Below are 15994 nucleotides of genomic sequence, written 5' to 3'. Positions count from 1 at the left end.
AGATCCTGATTGACCATGAATAACTGAAAAAAAGGAAAACTGCAGATCAAGAGGGAAGGTCCTATCTCAAAGTGCTAAAACAGAGCCAGAACTATGCAATTACTTTGGAGTTAGTACAGACCCTAAAGAAACACCTTTACTGAAACATAATTGACCCACCTAAAGTGCACAATTTCACTAAGCCAGGGGTATAGCTCAATGGTAGAGCACTGGTCTAGTATTTACGAGGCCCTGAGACCAATCACCAAGGGGGGAGGGGAGGGGAGGGGAGGGGAGGAAGAAAGAAAAGTACAAAATGTCATAATTCTTAGTATATTCCAAGTTGTCTAGCCATCAATAAGAGTCTAATTTTTGAAAATTTTATCACCTCAAAAAGAAATCCTAGCCGGCACAGTGGTGCATGTCTGGCAGAGTATCTGGAGGCGGAGGCAGAGGCAGGAGGATCACGAGCTCAAAGACAGCCTCAGCAATGGAGAAGCCCTTAGCAACTTAGTTAGACCCTGTCTCTAAAATATGGCATATTCATGCCATGTCTCTAATAAAATAAAAAAGGGCTGGGGATGTGGCTCAGTGGTTAAGTGCCCATGAGTTCAATCTCTGGTACCAAGAAAAAAAAAAAAGAAAAAGAAATCCTGTAACTATCAGCCTACACTATTCATTACTCTCTAACCCACCCCATTTCTAAAAACTACCAATCTACTTTTTGTCCATAATGATTTGCCTTTTCTGATATTTCATTAAATGATATCATAATGTAGAGAATCTGGTGTCTGTTTCTTTCATTTAGCAGGTTTTCAAGGTTCATCCATGCTGGAGCATTTATCAACCCTTCATTCTTTATGTTTGGTTTTTTGTTTATTTGATTTTTTTTTTTTTTCGGTATTAGGGATTGAACTCAGAAGTGCTCAACCACTGAGACTTTTTTATTTAATTATTTTATTTAATTTTTTTTTATTTAATTATTTTATTTTGAGACAGGGTCTTGCTAAGTTGGTTAAGTCCTCATTAAGTTGCTAAGGCTGGCTTTGAACTTGTGATCATCCTGCCTCAGCCTCCTGAGCTGTTGGGATTACAGGCATGTGCCACTGCACCAAGCCATTCTTTATTATATGAACAGTTATGAGGCTAGGGATGCAGCTCAGTGTACAGCACTTCCCTCACATGTGCAAGACCCTACATTCAATCCCCAGCAAAGCAATAAAGAAATAATAACTAGTTGTAACTTACTGGCTAATTCTAGCTAATATTTACCAAGTATCTGCTCTGCGAAATGCACTTTTCTAAGTATTCTATTTTACTAAATCTCAGGCAACATCAATTATTCAAGAAAACATTACTTTAAGTGCCTTCACGGAAGACAAAAATTTCTTCAAATTAAATGATGATATGCTAATCCACTGAAATATGGATTCTCATTTGAAAGATACTAAGATGGGAAAACATGTTTTATAGAATTACTGAAAAGTACTTTACATGTGTTAACTCCTTTCATTTTTATAATCCCAGGAGAGGATTTTAAAACAAATGAGAAACTGAAGTACACAGAAATTAGATAACTTGCCTAAAATCATAAAGCCAGTGAAATCGAGGTAAGATTGAACCCTTACTGTTCAACTAACTGTTGACTGACTGTTTTGGAAGAACCACACTCATACTTTCAGAGATTGTGTCCTTACTCATTCTTCCCAGGATCATGGAAGGAGAGTCCAGTGATCTTTATAAACAATTTAACCTTTATTTATTTATTTTTGTAGTTGTAGGTGGACAGAATGCCTTTATTTTTTTTATGTGGTGCTGAGAATCAAATCCAGGGCCTCACTCATGATAGGCTAGCACTTTACCACTGACCCAGACCATAAGTGACAGTTTTACCTGTCATTTTAAGTATAATGGTTGAGAGCAGTCCATCTACAGCACTTTTCTTTCTTCCATCTTATTTCTGTTTTTTAAAACGAATGAATTAAAATCCAGGAATGGGTAGCACACACCTGTAGCCTATATCTGAATTTCTCAAGAGGCTACCTATAATCCCAGATACTGGGAGGCTGAGGCAGGAGGACTACAAGTTCAAGGACAGACTGGGCAACTTAGTGAAACTCTGTCTCAAAGCATAAATTTGAAAAAAGCTAGGAATGTAGTTCAGTGGTAGAGCATTTACCCAGCATGCTCAAGGCTATAGGTTCAATCCTCAGTACTACAAAAACACAAAAAAGTTCTGGAAATGAATGGTGATGACAACTGCACAAAAATATATTTAATGCTGCTGAGCAATACATCTAAAAGTTAGATGCAGTGAGGCACACCTATAATCCTAGTATCCCGGTGACTAAGGAGACTGAGACAGGAGGATACTAAATTTACCTCAGCAACTTAACAAGACCCTCAGTAACTTTTTCATTTTGTCCCCATGTCCAAAAAAAAGAACGGGCGGGGGTTGGTGGGGTGGTGGTGGCTGGGTTGTGGTTCAGGGACAGAGTGCTCACCTAACACGTGAGATGCCCTGGGTTCAAGCCTCAACATCACATAAAAATAAGTGAATAAAATAAAGGTATGTGTCCAACTACAACTAAAAAAATAAAATAAAATCTTAAAAAAAAAAAAAAAAAGAACCAGGGTCTGGGATTGTGGCTCAGCGGTAGAGCACTCGCCTAGCACTCACCGGCAAGACCTGGGTTCGAGCCTCAGCACCACATAAAAATAAAGGCATTGTTTTGTGTCCATCTACACCTAAAAAATAAATATTAAAAAAAAAAAAACAAAAAAACCTTGGAGGTATAGCTCAGTGGTAAAGGGTAACGTGCCCCTGGACTCAATCCCAAGTACCAATACAATACAAAACAAAAAAACCAACACACCTAAAAATAGTTAAAATGGCAAATTTTATGCCATGAACATTTTGCCACAATTAAAAAAAAAGGGGAGGGAGCATGTCAAAAAATAAATGTACATCAAGCAGAGATATCCCATTCTGGTAGCTGTTCTAAATTCACCCTTCCCATTACCATGTTTATTCTTTTTTTTTTTTTTTAAGTTGTAGATGGATCTTTGTTTTATTTATTCATATGGGTGCTAAGAATCAAACCTAGCGCCTCAAATATGCTAGGCAAGCACTCTGCCACTGAGCCACAACCCCAGCCCCACCATGTTTATTCTTAAGTTGGAACAACTAATAGTTTGAGAGTATGAATTCCACAAAGTTCTGAGAACTGCTATAATATATTAAAGGGCACTATATTATGAGGAGCCAAAGATAATATGTAGGTGTAAAACTCAGTCCTTGACTCAGGAGCAAATAAAAATAAGTCAAAGATACATGTCCAAAATAATACAAAAATTTATGCAAGTACTATATAAATCCTATAAAATGCTAATGGGAAATATCTGACAGGCTTAATGGAGAAAAGTGGCACTTCACCCTCATCTTTTAAAAAAGCCAGAATTTCAAATAAGGACAAAAGATTCAAGCAAAAATTAGAGAAAAAACATGAAAGAATAAATATCATCCACAAAGAGCCAATAATCTAGGTTGGAAAACAAGACCATGTTGTGGGTGGAGATGTAGAAGATAAGGGTAGAAAAGAAAACTGGGGTCAGGCTGTAGGAGACTTTAAATGCCAAGATAAGGAGTTTAGACTTTTATTAACAGAGAACGAAAAGAAGGATAACCTAAACTATATTTAGGAAGATTAGAAATAGCAAAGATGGAAGGGATTAATAACAGGCAAAATAGGGAAGTAAGTACCTAAGTTGAATGGCTAAATTAAAAGTTGTGATAGTGGCAAAAGTAAAAACATGAAGGAAGAGGTTCAGTTTAAAAAAAAACACCAGCTCAGGCTACCTCTTGTTATACATGACCATAGGGTAAGGTAAGATCATTTCCACTTCACATTTAAAATGTTTTTGCAATTATTTGCTGATTACTTCTCATAGAATGTGAGCTCCATGAAAGCAGAAGTGAAAGCCTTATTGCTATATTCCTTGGTACATAATATTCAAATAATTACTGAAAGAATGAAGAATACATTATTCCCTAAAACACTTGCTTCTTTGAGCAAAGTAAGAACCTCTCTCTAAATCTGGGAACACTGCAAGTTTTTGCAGACCCAGTATCTGAGTCATTATTGGATGCACACTCTATTCCAATGTAAAGCCACTACTGGCTGCTTTTGAGTAAGCCTGCTTTTTATTCTAATTTCAGAAGCAAGCCACTTGCCATGGCCTGAAATCTTAAACACAGCAAACAACTCATAAAGTGGTAACTTTAATAAGCACTAAAACATACATTAGTAGAGCCAAGTATAAAATAATTTCAAAAGTTCATGCATAAAAATAGGTTTACTATACCTTAGGGGGATTGAATGGATATGTTTCTGGTATTTTTATCTCTAGTTGATATCTTCCTCCTAAAAAATTGGGAAAACAATGCTGTTCAACTCAAATATGTAAACCAAGTATACTAACAAAACTTTTAAAAACATTCATTATTTTATATTCGACTGCAAATTAATTTTAAAGTGGAAACCCAAAAAGGAAATCATCAAAAGCACCAGATTTTATTTAATACTTATTTTAAAGCATCCATAAGACCCATTTTCATATCAGCAATTCGTTTATCAGTGAGGAATAGGACTAGACATACATGAATAAATTAAATCCAGACAACCCAATACCAAATATTTCATGAAAACAATTAACTTCCATTTCATTTTGTTGCCTCTAGTCAACAAAAGAGTCACTAATAACACTGGGGGTGGGGTGGGTGGGGGTTGTGGAAGGAAAAAAATAAAAAGAATGAAGGCAAGGAGATACAAAAGAATAGATGTACAGAGACAAAGAATATAGATTAGGCCACAAACTCAAAAATCTATTTCTAACTGGTTCTCTTGAATTAAAAAAAAAATTCCCAATCTTTTATCTTGTGACCTAAATTAAATGCTAACATTTTTTGTTAATTTTAAAAAATTAATATAAAATATTTTAAATAAATAAATAATATTTTAAAATAAAATAAGACATCCAAGAAGACAAGATACTATTCTCTTCCTTTAAATGGATATATAAAATGCAAACTTATAAAGAAGCTGTTCTAACCAGTAATGCTGTATACAAACAGAAGACAACATTTTTTCTTTTGGAGTTGTCTTAAGAAACCAGTCACTAAACAGATATTTTAAAAAGTATTTCTAATTTCTCATAATTAGGGCATTCAAAGAAATGATAACTTTCTCTCAGGAAATTCTCATGGAATAAGTCTTGAATCCTATGTCTAACTTTCCAAAGATTCTAAGAGTTTACGACTTATTGACACAGAATATTATTAGAAAACAGCAAATAAAACTGTGCTACTGAAACACATATAAAACTATGGTATTTTGCTTCATAATTATCAAGGGATGGAGTAGATAAAGACTAGTCCCTAGGTGATTAAACCGATGGGGGAAGGCATTATTAACATCAAAATTCTATATGCTCAGCTCTTAAAAAAAAAGTCAAGAGGCTGGGGTTGTGGCTCAGCAGTAGAGCGCTTGCCTAGCATGGTGACGCCTTAGGTTGGATTCTTAGCACCACATACAAATAAGTAAAAAAAAAAAAAATAAATAAATTCAACAATAAAAATACTAAAAAAAAAAAAAGTCAAGCAGGAAACTTTCCCCAGTTATTTCCTACATTCTCTCACATTCACACCTCCTCCATTGTTATAAATGGATGATTTTGGATCTGGGGAAAAGGGCATTTCACTTGGTACCCTTTTCCTTAAGCACTTTTGAGTTCCAATTCTTCTCTTAGAATTCTTTTCAATAGAGTCCCATCCATTAAATACATGAATAGAACCAGATGCCTGAATCACAAAACATATGATAGCAGTAAAGAATAAAGAAATGAAAAGAAAAAAAGGGGGGGGGGACAGGTAACAGAAGTGTAATAGAAAATTTTGTGAATACTGAAATAACTTTCAGAATTATAAATACTAGCTTCAAATCAAATATACATGATTAAATTTGACTTGAACATTACAATAGGCTCTTCTTTTTTCTTCCTACAAATCTATTTATTTTTCCTGATTAAATTTCAGATTACCATCCTTTATACAAAGTTATTATTTCTTGAATGTCCAAAACAATCTCTTATGAGCAGTGTGCAAGCCCAGAGATATTTTTATTTCTACTCCATGTTACATGTTGTCTTATATGTTTCTCGGCCTTCTGCCTAAAAGATTAAGAGTATGTTCTGTCTTGCATTATTACCTGAAAAATTATAATATATAATCACTACAGCATTAACCATAATACCATTCATGTGTCGTTTAACAACAGGATGTGTTCTGAGAAGCATCATTAGGTGATCTCATCACTGTGCAAAAAGAATATACCAGGACAGTTACAATGTCACTAGGCAATGTAATTTTAACAGACAACTGTTCAAATCCATAGTCCATCATTGACCAAAAATGTCACAGATTATATTTAATCAGGTTGATACATATAAGGGAATTTTTTACAAAACACACTGTATATACCAGATGTAATCCCAGCTAGTTGGGAGAGTGAGATAGGAGGACAACAAATTTAAGGCCAGCCTGGGCCAACATACTGAAACCCATTCTCAGAAGAAAAAAAAGGAAAAGGCAGGGGGAGGGGTTGGAAGGGAGATCATGGATGCAGAACACTTGCCTAGCATGCATAAAACCCTGGGTGTTTAATCCTCAGTGCAGGAAAACACATAGGCATAAAAACAAAAACAGCATTCATTTTAAATAGTTACCTCCTGAAGAATAGCCCCCCGCCTCCACAATACAGGATCTCTTTTAATTGCCCAGACTAGCCTTGAACCCCTGGGCCTCAAGCAATCCTCCTGCCTCAGCTTCCCAAGTAGCTGGGCCTACAGAAGATATAAGCTACTACTCCCTGCTTTAAGAAGAGCTTTTAACATTAAAAATTCATAAATTAAATTTTAAATTAATTTTTAAAAAATGGTTGTGGTTGAAAAGGGATGAGAATTTTTGGCCAATCAACAGTAATCTAGAAACTAAAAAGAACTTTTAGGAAGAAAGTAAATTGTTCTTTTACCACTGAGTTATTTTATTAGTCAAAAGAAGAAAACTGAGTTTAATAAACACACATCACAGCAATTTTTCAATGGGTATTCTACTTCTCAATCTGATTATTTTAAAATACTATATAAAATGACTTCCTCATTACCTAATAGATTAAAAACATGTCTAACATTCTACATGTAAACTTCTGCTTTTGCTTTTTAATTTAAACCAAAATTAAAAAACACAAAGAGGCTGGGGGTGTAGCTCAGTGACAGAGCACTTGCCTGGCATGTGAGAGGCCCTGGGTTCAATGCCCATCATCAAATAAAAACCAAACAACTAGCCGGGCACAGTGGGGCACACCTATAATCCTGCCAACTCGGAAGGCTGAGACAGGAGGATTGCATGTTCAAGGTCAGCCTCTAACTCTTAGTGAGACTGTGTCTCAAAATAAAAAATAAAAGGGGCTGGGGTTTTAGCACAGTAGTAAAGCATCAATAGGTTGGATTCCCCAGTAACACCAAAAGAAGAAAAAAAAAAAGTAAGAACCCTGCAAGAAACATTATTTAAACATTTTTCTTACATTTCAAAGAAAGTTTCTAATTTATGTCCTTGTATGGTACTTTTACTAAATAAAATGATCATCTCAATACTCTCAATACTTATGACAAAAAGAACAGAATGAGATAGTATAACTCAAATATCCAAAAAACATATTAATCTTAATCTTATCAAAAGACTGTTTTATTTAAAAGCAGAAGCAGGATTAAATACTTAGTTACCAAACATTTCTAACTAAAAAGAAATACAAAAAAATGTGCTTTATCCAATTAAAAAAAAAAAAAAATCACTGGGACTGCGATTGTGGCTCCATGGTAGAGCACTCGCCTAACATGCATGAGGCACTGGGCTCGATCCTCATCACCACATAAATGTAAAATAAAGATATTGTGTCCACCTAAAACTAAAAAATATTATATATATATTTTTTTAAAAATCACTTACCTATTAAGAGTTGCTAAGAAGGTAAGAAATTTTTCTCATCTAACAACTAAGCTCAGGAAGTATCTTGTCTGTTACAAAAATTTGCTGGAAGAACTCTAGAATAATACTGTTGCCTTAATGCCTTCAAAAAACAAAACAAAACAAATCCCAAAAAGAACATTTAGTCAGGAGTGGTGGCACATGCCCATCATTCCAGCAACTCAGGAGGATGAGCAGGAGATTCCAAGTTTGAGGCTAGCCTCTACAACTTAGCAAGACCCTGTCTTCTCAAAATAAAAAATAAAAAGGAATAGAATACAGCTGTGATAAAGTGATTCTGGGTTAAATTCCCAGTATAAGTAAAAAAATAAAACATCTATACAATCTAAAAAAATAATTCAAGAACTATTATGCCTGCCTTCAAGAAGCAGCAGGTATAACCGAGCATTTGCAATTAAGACAAGCACTTAATTTTTTGTAAGATATAACTAAAGGTCTCTTCTATGTTTACTATCAAAAGGACTAAATAAGCAGTGTTCAGTGACACATGCCTGTAATCACAGCAACTCAGGAGGCTGAGGCAGGAGGATTCCAAATCAGAGACCAGCCTTGGCAACTTAGCAAAAACCTAACCCCCAAATTGATCAATCAATCAATCTCAGGATATAGCTCACTGGTAAAGCACTCCAGAGTTCAATCACCAGTATCACACCCACCCCTCAAAAAGATAGTATGCTAATTACATACTAGAGTCTTTAAATTTTTGAATAAGGACAAAAATATTCAAGAATATTAGACTTTTCTCAATTTGGGGGGTTACTATTCAATACCGAATTATAGAACCACCATATTCAGAATAATCATAATTACCCCTTCCAATATCAATCCTGATTCACTCCAAAGTAGCAAGTTATTAAAAGTATAACTTTGACGTAAAAGGCTATTAAGCCTCAAATCCCAGCTGTGCCTCTTCTTCATATCAAATCTTAGATAAGTTAATTAACTTCTCTGAGCTTAAGTTTCTTTATCTATGAAAAAGTGATAACTCTACTTACCTCATAAGATTTGTTAAGAACCAAACATATGAGTATGCATACATGTAATGCTTCTAAAGAGCTACCACATATTGTTACATGCTTTCTACTAAACAAATATCTGAATACCTAGATTCCAAGAACCATGGTTATGCTGCTTAATCCAAATTTATAATATTCATTCATGAAGATTTGCCTAATGAGAAATTAAAATGCTAAAGCTTCTCTCTATATATCTTACCCTCAAATTCTGTGGTCTACAGTAAAGGAGCTACAGACTTAATTTGTGAACATAAAACTAAGTAAAGCTATCTACTTTCTTTTCTATAAATCTAAAAATGATCACTCAAAACTTTCCTAAATAAGAAAATTAAATACATGAACTACAACCAGTATGAAGATATATGAGTGAATGAAATGCCATATGACAAATGGGAGAGGAGCTTTAAAAAGCAAAAACAAAGTTAATCAGAAATTTAAGGCAAGGTTTGTTATAAATACCATATGAAGGGTAACTTGAGAGTCTACAGACTATATAAGAAAGAGGCTTAACATTCTATTACGTTTTAAAAATTCTAACCTGCACAACCTGTAACTTAGCTGTGCTAAATCTCTTTTGGGGAAAGAAAAAATTAACTAAAATTCAGTAAGAAAAGTCAGTCTGGATTAAGTATCTAAATTTATCATTTTAAAAATTGCTGTATATACTAAGCCAAATGTAGTTACCTTCTATGTAGTTTATAGATGCTCAAAATTAATTCTGATTTAATGTTTCAGACAAGTTCTAATACGCACGATATTTTGATACAGAAAAAAGTACTTGCCTTCATATGGTGTGTCTGGAGGTCCTGCTATTTCTCCTCTTAATTCTGTAAAATTCTCATCTACAAGATCTACTTTAATTTGATTTTTGCTCGTCTTAAAAATAAACAGAAAATAAATGTTAGTTATGTCAACAAGGAAAAGGCCTATTTTAAAATATTACCTATAAAAAACTTAAAGCCCCTCTTTCATAGATTTATCTACTCTAGAAAAATAAACTGTCCTTTTCTAGGACTTAATTAGCCAGTTTAAGAGTATTTAAAACAAAGAAAGTAAGAAATATTAACTTCAATATTCTTAATGAAATAACACCACTTTGAACAATAGAACAAATGGCTTGTTGACTTTATGGGAAAGTTATTAGAGAAAAATAGCAGACAACTTATTTATATTTGCTAACTCCACATATGTCAAGTCCAAAGTGATAAACCTATTCATCTGTAGTTAAATGTAGTTAAGATTTTGAACCTTCAGGGAACTTCGGTTCTATTCAATGGAATTCACATTAATATTCCCAAGTACCTACCTGCCTATAAATGGTACCTCCACTTATGCTTTTATCCTAATATCTTACTGGTTTTATTCCACATTCCTAATATATAAAGTCCTTCCCTTCTCTCAATTTAAACCTAAAATACAAATTTAACAAAACAAAATACATATACAAAATATGTATTTTGTTTTGTCAAATTCCTTATTTTTACTTAACAGACATAATACATCTACTTTTATAACAAAGTCTTGCCTAAGATTTCAAGAGTAAATTTTTCTGTTTTGGAACCATCTTTTTAAAACTTGCTTACTGGATGGAACAGTGTTAAGAATATCTGCTTTAAGGTCCTCAGCTTCTTTCACCACACACACACACACACACACACACACACCCCAGTTTCACTTTTTCTATACTAAATATTTTTAGTACAGAAACAATGTATAACTTAAAATCCAAATTTCTAAAATTTCATGACTTCTTGAAAATATATATATGAGGAGGGTGCTAGGAATTTAATCCAGGGATACTTTCCCACTGAGATAAATCCCCCTTCTCTTTTTAATTTTGAGACAGGGTCTTGCCAAGTTGCTGAGGCTGGCCTCAAACTTGCAATTCTCCTGTCTCAGCCTCCCAAATGGCTGGGATTACAGGCGTGCACCACTGTGCCCGGCTTCATGACTCTCTTCTAATAACACAGAATTACCAGAATTACTTTAATGTATTTTTAAAATGTTCTAATTACTATTGGTTTATTTCATAACCTTTGTTATGTTTCAAAGTATTTCATATTTTTCTGAAAATGTTTTTATCCAAAAAGTGAAATTGAATTATAAATATGCACAAAAGAGAAATTTCTTCCTGTGCCCCAGAAAATCATTACCATTCATGGTGTTGTGGCAGAGAAAGAAATGTACATTTTAGCAAAAGTAAAAATACTTTGTCTGGTATGTACAAGAATAAACAATGTGATGAAAACTGAAGGCATCCAACTTTACTGACCAATTTAAGAAGCCACAAGTATTAACTAAAGATTTTCATTTTTACCCCTAAAACTTTTAAGGAAAATCAGAGCAATCAGATCTTTTACTTTACTTTAAAAGACCTCTATAGCTTCCTCTAATCTCCTCTAAAAAGAAATACCCTAAAATGTTAGTATACTAACGAATGTAATTAGACTAAAGTTTTGGGGACAAATAAAGGAGGTAAACAAAGATTAGAAAATCTGCTTTCTAGAACTATCCCAATTCTGTTTAGTAAAATATTGAATAATTATTAATTTTTATACCTCTATCATTTTATGTATCCACAGCAGGAGCAATTTAGTGAGATCCTGTGTCAAAATAAAAAATAAAATGGGGTGGGGATGTAGCATAGTGGTAGAGCATTCCTGCTTAGTGCAGTGGTGCACTCCAGTAATCGCAGCAACTGGGAGGCTGAGGCCCTAAGCAACTTAGCAAGACCCTGTCTCTAAAAAAAATATATTTATTTTAAAAGCAACACCCCCATGTGGCTCAATGGTTATGCATCCCTGGGTTCAATCCAGGGTACCAAACCAAAAATGTATATACAGAAAACTACAAGCCTCACTTATTATCCAAACAATAATTTAGAGGGGAAAAAAAATAGATCTTTTTTTCACCTTAGAAAAAAAACACCATTAGTTTATGAAAATTTTACTAAATAAGTTGAAAATACCATCACCATGATATATTCCCATTACAAAAAAGCATACTACATGGTCTAGGATCAAGCTTTCCCTGCAGATAAATAAGATAAAAAGAAAATGGATATTAAAAAACAAGGATTTTTCAGTTTAATTTTTCCATCAAAAACAATGATCCTTTATACCTCCACAGTGTAATTTAAGCATCCAATTATTTTATAATCATACAAAATTTGAATCCCAGTGCTCCCATAAACCAATTTAAAATCCCAGCTAAAGACTCAGAAACATAAGGAAGACATGAAAAATGGCAAAAGATGACATTATTAGAAAAGTCATGGTTTTTGGAGAGTATAGATGTGTGCTAAATCCTACTTCTGGCACTTGTGCTATTAATATAAACGCGTCACTTATATCTAACTTAATTTTATTCCTGTAAAATGAGAATACGTAAACCAGAATTAAATGAGTCTCCTAGATAGACAAAGATCAAGTGTGCAAGTTCTAACAATATTAAGTACAAAACCTTTGATTTCAAAGCCCTATTTTGTGAAATTCATTTCATAATTCTGCTGCCAATCTAAGAACAGAATGTGATTTCAGAAAATAAATACGAAAACAATGTGTCATTCACTTTAATGACTGCAACAACTAAGGAGTCTTATGGATAAAACCCTGAAGAACTGTTATTTTTTGCACAATCTTCTTTTTTGGCAGTATGGATATTGAACCCAGGAATGCTCTACCACTATGCTACATCCCCACCCCATTTTATTTTTTATTTTGACACAGGATCTCACTAAATTGCTCCTGCTGGCCTCAAACTTGCAATCCTCCTGCCTTGGGCCCTCAAAGATGCTTAGATTATAGGCATGTGCCACCATGCCTGGGTTGGAACTACATCTTTTGTAAGGATAGCTGCAAAGCTACTTTACTACACTTTCTTCCAACTCTGCTAAACACAGGAGAACTTCTGGAAGTCGTGTTTTTTCCTAATGTTCACTTTGAAGAAGCTACAGCTAGCTAAATAATTTTTTAAAAAAACATTTATCTTTCAGTTGTAGGTGAACACAATACCTTTATTTTATTTTTATGTAGTGCTGAGGATCAAGCCCAGTACCTCACACATGCTTGGCAAGTGCTCTACATCTGAGCCACAACCCCAGCCCTAGCTAAACAATTTTTACATAAACTATTTATTAAGATGTAAAAGCCAAAAGCTGTGGCACCTGCCTATAATTCCAGCAACCTGGAAGGGGAGACATGATTCCAAGTTCAAGATCAGGATGAGAAACTTAGGGAGACTCTGCCTCATTATAAAAATTTAAAAAGGCTGGAGATAGAATGCAATGGTAGAGCAACCTGGGTTCAATTCTAAGTACCAGAAGGGGGAAAAATAATTATGTTAGAAAAAGCAACAGTAAGAAGAAGGTATTTGATATGTATCCCATTGTTAAAAGGGAAGAAATACAGACATAATTTCTCTGTATATAACATAAAAGAAATTGGCCTATGAAGACAAAGATAAGGAGAATGTCACATGAAAACAAAAGATTACAACGATACACCTACAAGCCAAAAAAGAGTACATGAATGGCAAACCATGTGTCATTCATTTTAATGACTGCAAGAAGCTAAGATTTTCCCCTAGAGGTTTCAAAAGCATGACCCTACCAAAAACATCGATTTCAAACTTCTAGTCTCCAGAACTATGAGACAACAGCACCCACCACAAAAGACTTAGACGTAAACTTAACAAAATGTATTTTTAAAATCTATATGCAGAGCTAAGTGCAGTGGTGCACTCCAGTAATCGCAGCAACTGGGAGGCTGAGGCCCTAAGCAACTTAGCAAGACCCTGTCTCTAAAAAAAATATATTTATTTTAAAAGCAACACCCCCATGTGGCTCAATGGTTATGCATCCCTGGGTTCAATCCAGGGTACCAAACCAAAAATGTATATACAGAAAACTACAAGCCTCACTGGGTGAGGTGGCCAAGGCACACACCTACAATTTCACAGACTCAGAAGGTTGAAACAGGAAGGTTGCAATTTCGAAACCAGCCTCAACAACTTAGCAAGACATTGTCTCAAAATAAATAAAAAAGGTTGGGAATATGGCTAAATGATAAAGTGACTCTGGGTTCTGAAGGAAGGAGGGGAAGGAGGGAAAACTATAATAACCCTAACAAAACAAATATTTAAATAAAATGCAGAGATATTCTATATTCTAAAACCAGAAGGGAGGTTCAACAATATAAAGGTGCAATTCCTCACAACATGATCTATAGATTGTTACAACACCAATAAAATTCCCCAGAGCAAGCTATTTCAATAGACATTAAAAACGGAGGGGCTGGGAATGTGGCTCAAGCGGTAGCGCGCTCGCCTGGCATGCGTGCGGCCCGGGTTCGATCCTCAGCACCACATACAGACAAAGATGTTGTGTCCACCAAATACTAAAAAATAAATATTAAAAAAAAAAATTCTTTAAAAAAAAACGGAATATAAAAAACTAGAAGAGCCAACACAATATTAAGGAAAAACAAAGCTGAATGACTCACAGTATCTGATGTCAAAACTCACTATTAAAGCTATAATAATCAAGATAGCTGGAGGTGGGGACTGGGGTTGAGCACTTGCCTAGCATGTATGAGGCACTGGGTTCAATTCTCAGCACTGCATATAATTAAATAAATAAAATAAAGGTCCATCAACATCTAAAAAAATTTTTTTAAAAAGCACAAAATTAGTAAAAGGATAGACACACACCAACAGAAAGCCAAGAAGTAGACACATACTCACATAATAAACTGATCTTTAATAAGGGACCAAACTAACAGAGAAAGGATTGTATTTTTAATAAATAGTGCTAGAAATGAACACCAATATGCAAAACAAAAATTAGATAAAAGTAAATTGCAGTTTATATTTTCTATACTGGCAAAATTCTTAATACCTGATCCATTACCCCATACCTGTACAAAGCTATACCCATAAGGTGATACCAATAAAAATCACAATGGTAACATTGTGTTAAAGGTAATATTAAAAAGAAGGTATATGTGGCTTAAATGGTAGTGCTTGCCTAGCGTGCGTGACGCACTGGATTCGATTCTCGGCACCACATAAAAATAAAAATAATATTAAATATAATGAAAAACCAATAACTTGAAAACCCAACAATTGAGGGATCTACAAGAACTGTGGTACAATTTAACTGAATACTACAAATAAAAGTAAATAAGTGGACTTCTGGCTTCTGATCCAGCCTGAAAAAGCTTGGCAGTTATCACTCCCATAGGAAGAAGTAAGCCTGTTTAAAAAAAAAAAAAAAAAAAAACTGAAAATGAAAACTCTTCTTAGCTCCATCAGAAAACTGAAGTCAACAGGGCAAAGAGCTATATCCCAAATAGGAGAGACAAGAGAATATACAGAATCACAACTTAAGCAGAGGGAGAAGTTCATGAGAATCTTTGCAGGAACTCCTACCAGAGTAATGTCCCTGAAGTAACTGGAGAATGCTTGTAGGCTAAAGAAAGAACAAATATGAGACTAGCTGGCCGTGATACATGCCTGTAATCCCAGAAACTTAGGAGGCTGAGACATGAGGATCGCAAGTTCAAAGCCAGCCTCAGCAATTTAGCAAGACCCTGTCTCAAAATAAAAAGTAGAAGTAAACCAAGCATGGTGGCCCACATCTGTAATCCCACTGGCTTGGGAGGCTGAGACAGGAGAATCCCGAGTTCAAAGCCAGCCTCAGCAACTGCAAGGCACTAAACAAACTCAGTGAGACACTGTCTCTAAATAAAATATAAAATAGGGCTGGGGGTGTGGATTACTAATCAAGTATCTAAGTTCAATCCTTGGTACAAAAAAAAAAAAGTAAAAGTAAAAGGGCTGGGGAATATGACTCAGTGGTTAAGTGCCCTGGGGTTCAATCCCTGGTACTACCCCCTCC

General features: G+C 34.7%; 1 protein-coding gene across 3 annotated transcripts in view; it reads right to left on the bottom strand.

Annotated features, from left to right (window-relative positions):
• Positions 1–15994, bottom strand: part of Ube2k (ubiquitin conjugating enzyme E2 K) — a 68751-nt gene that overhangs the window by 28592 nt on the left and 24165 nt on the right. The window contains exons 2-3 of one of the 3 annotated variants that reach the window (XM_027938562.2): positions 9879–9972; positions 4345–4403 (exon numbers count right to left, since the gene is read on the bottom strand). The exons of 1 other annotated variant lie outside the window; for it this stretch is intronic. In XM_027938562.2, the coding sequence (XP_027794363.1) occupies positions 4345–4403; positions 9879–9972 (153 nt within the window). The remainder of the gene's footprint in view (positions 1–4344; positions 4404–9878; positions 9973–15994) is intronic. One more of the 3 variants, XM_071614224.1, reaches the window with a different exon arrangement.

Source organism: Marmota flaviventris, chromosome 7 (genome assembly GCF_047511675.1).
Source record: "Marmota flaviventris isolate mMarFla1 chromosome 7, mMarFla1.hap1, whole genome shotgun sequence".
Lineage (NCBI taxonomy): Eukaryota > Metazoa > Chordata > Mammalia > Rodentia > Sciuridae > Marmota > Marmota flaviventris.
Note: the sequence above shows the minus strand (reverse complement) of the source record. Positions and strands in the feature narration are given on the sequence as shown.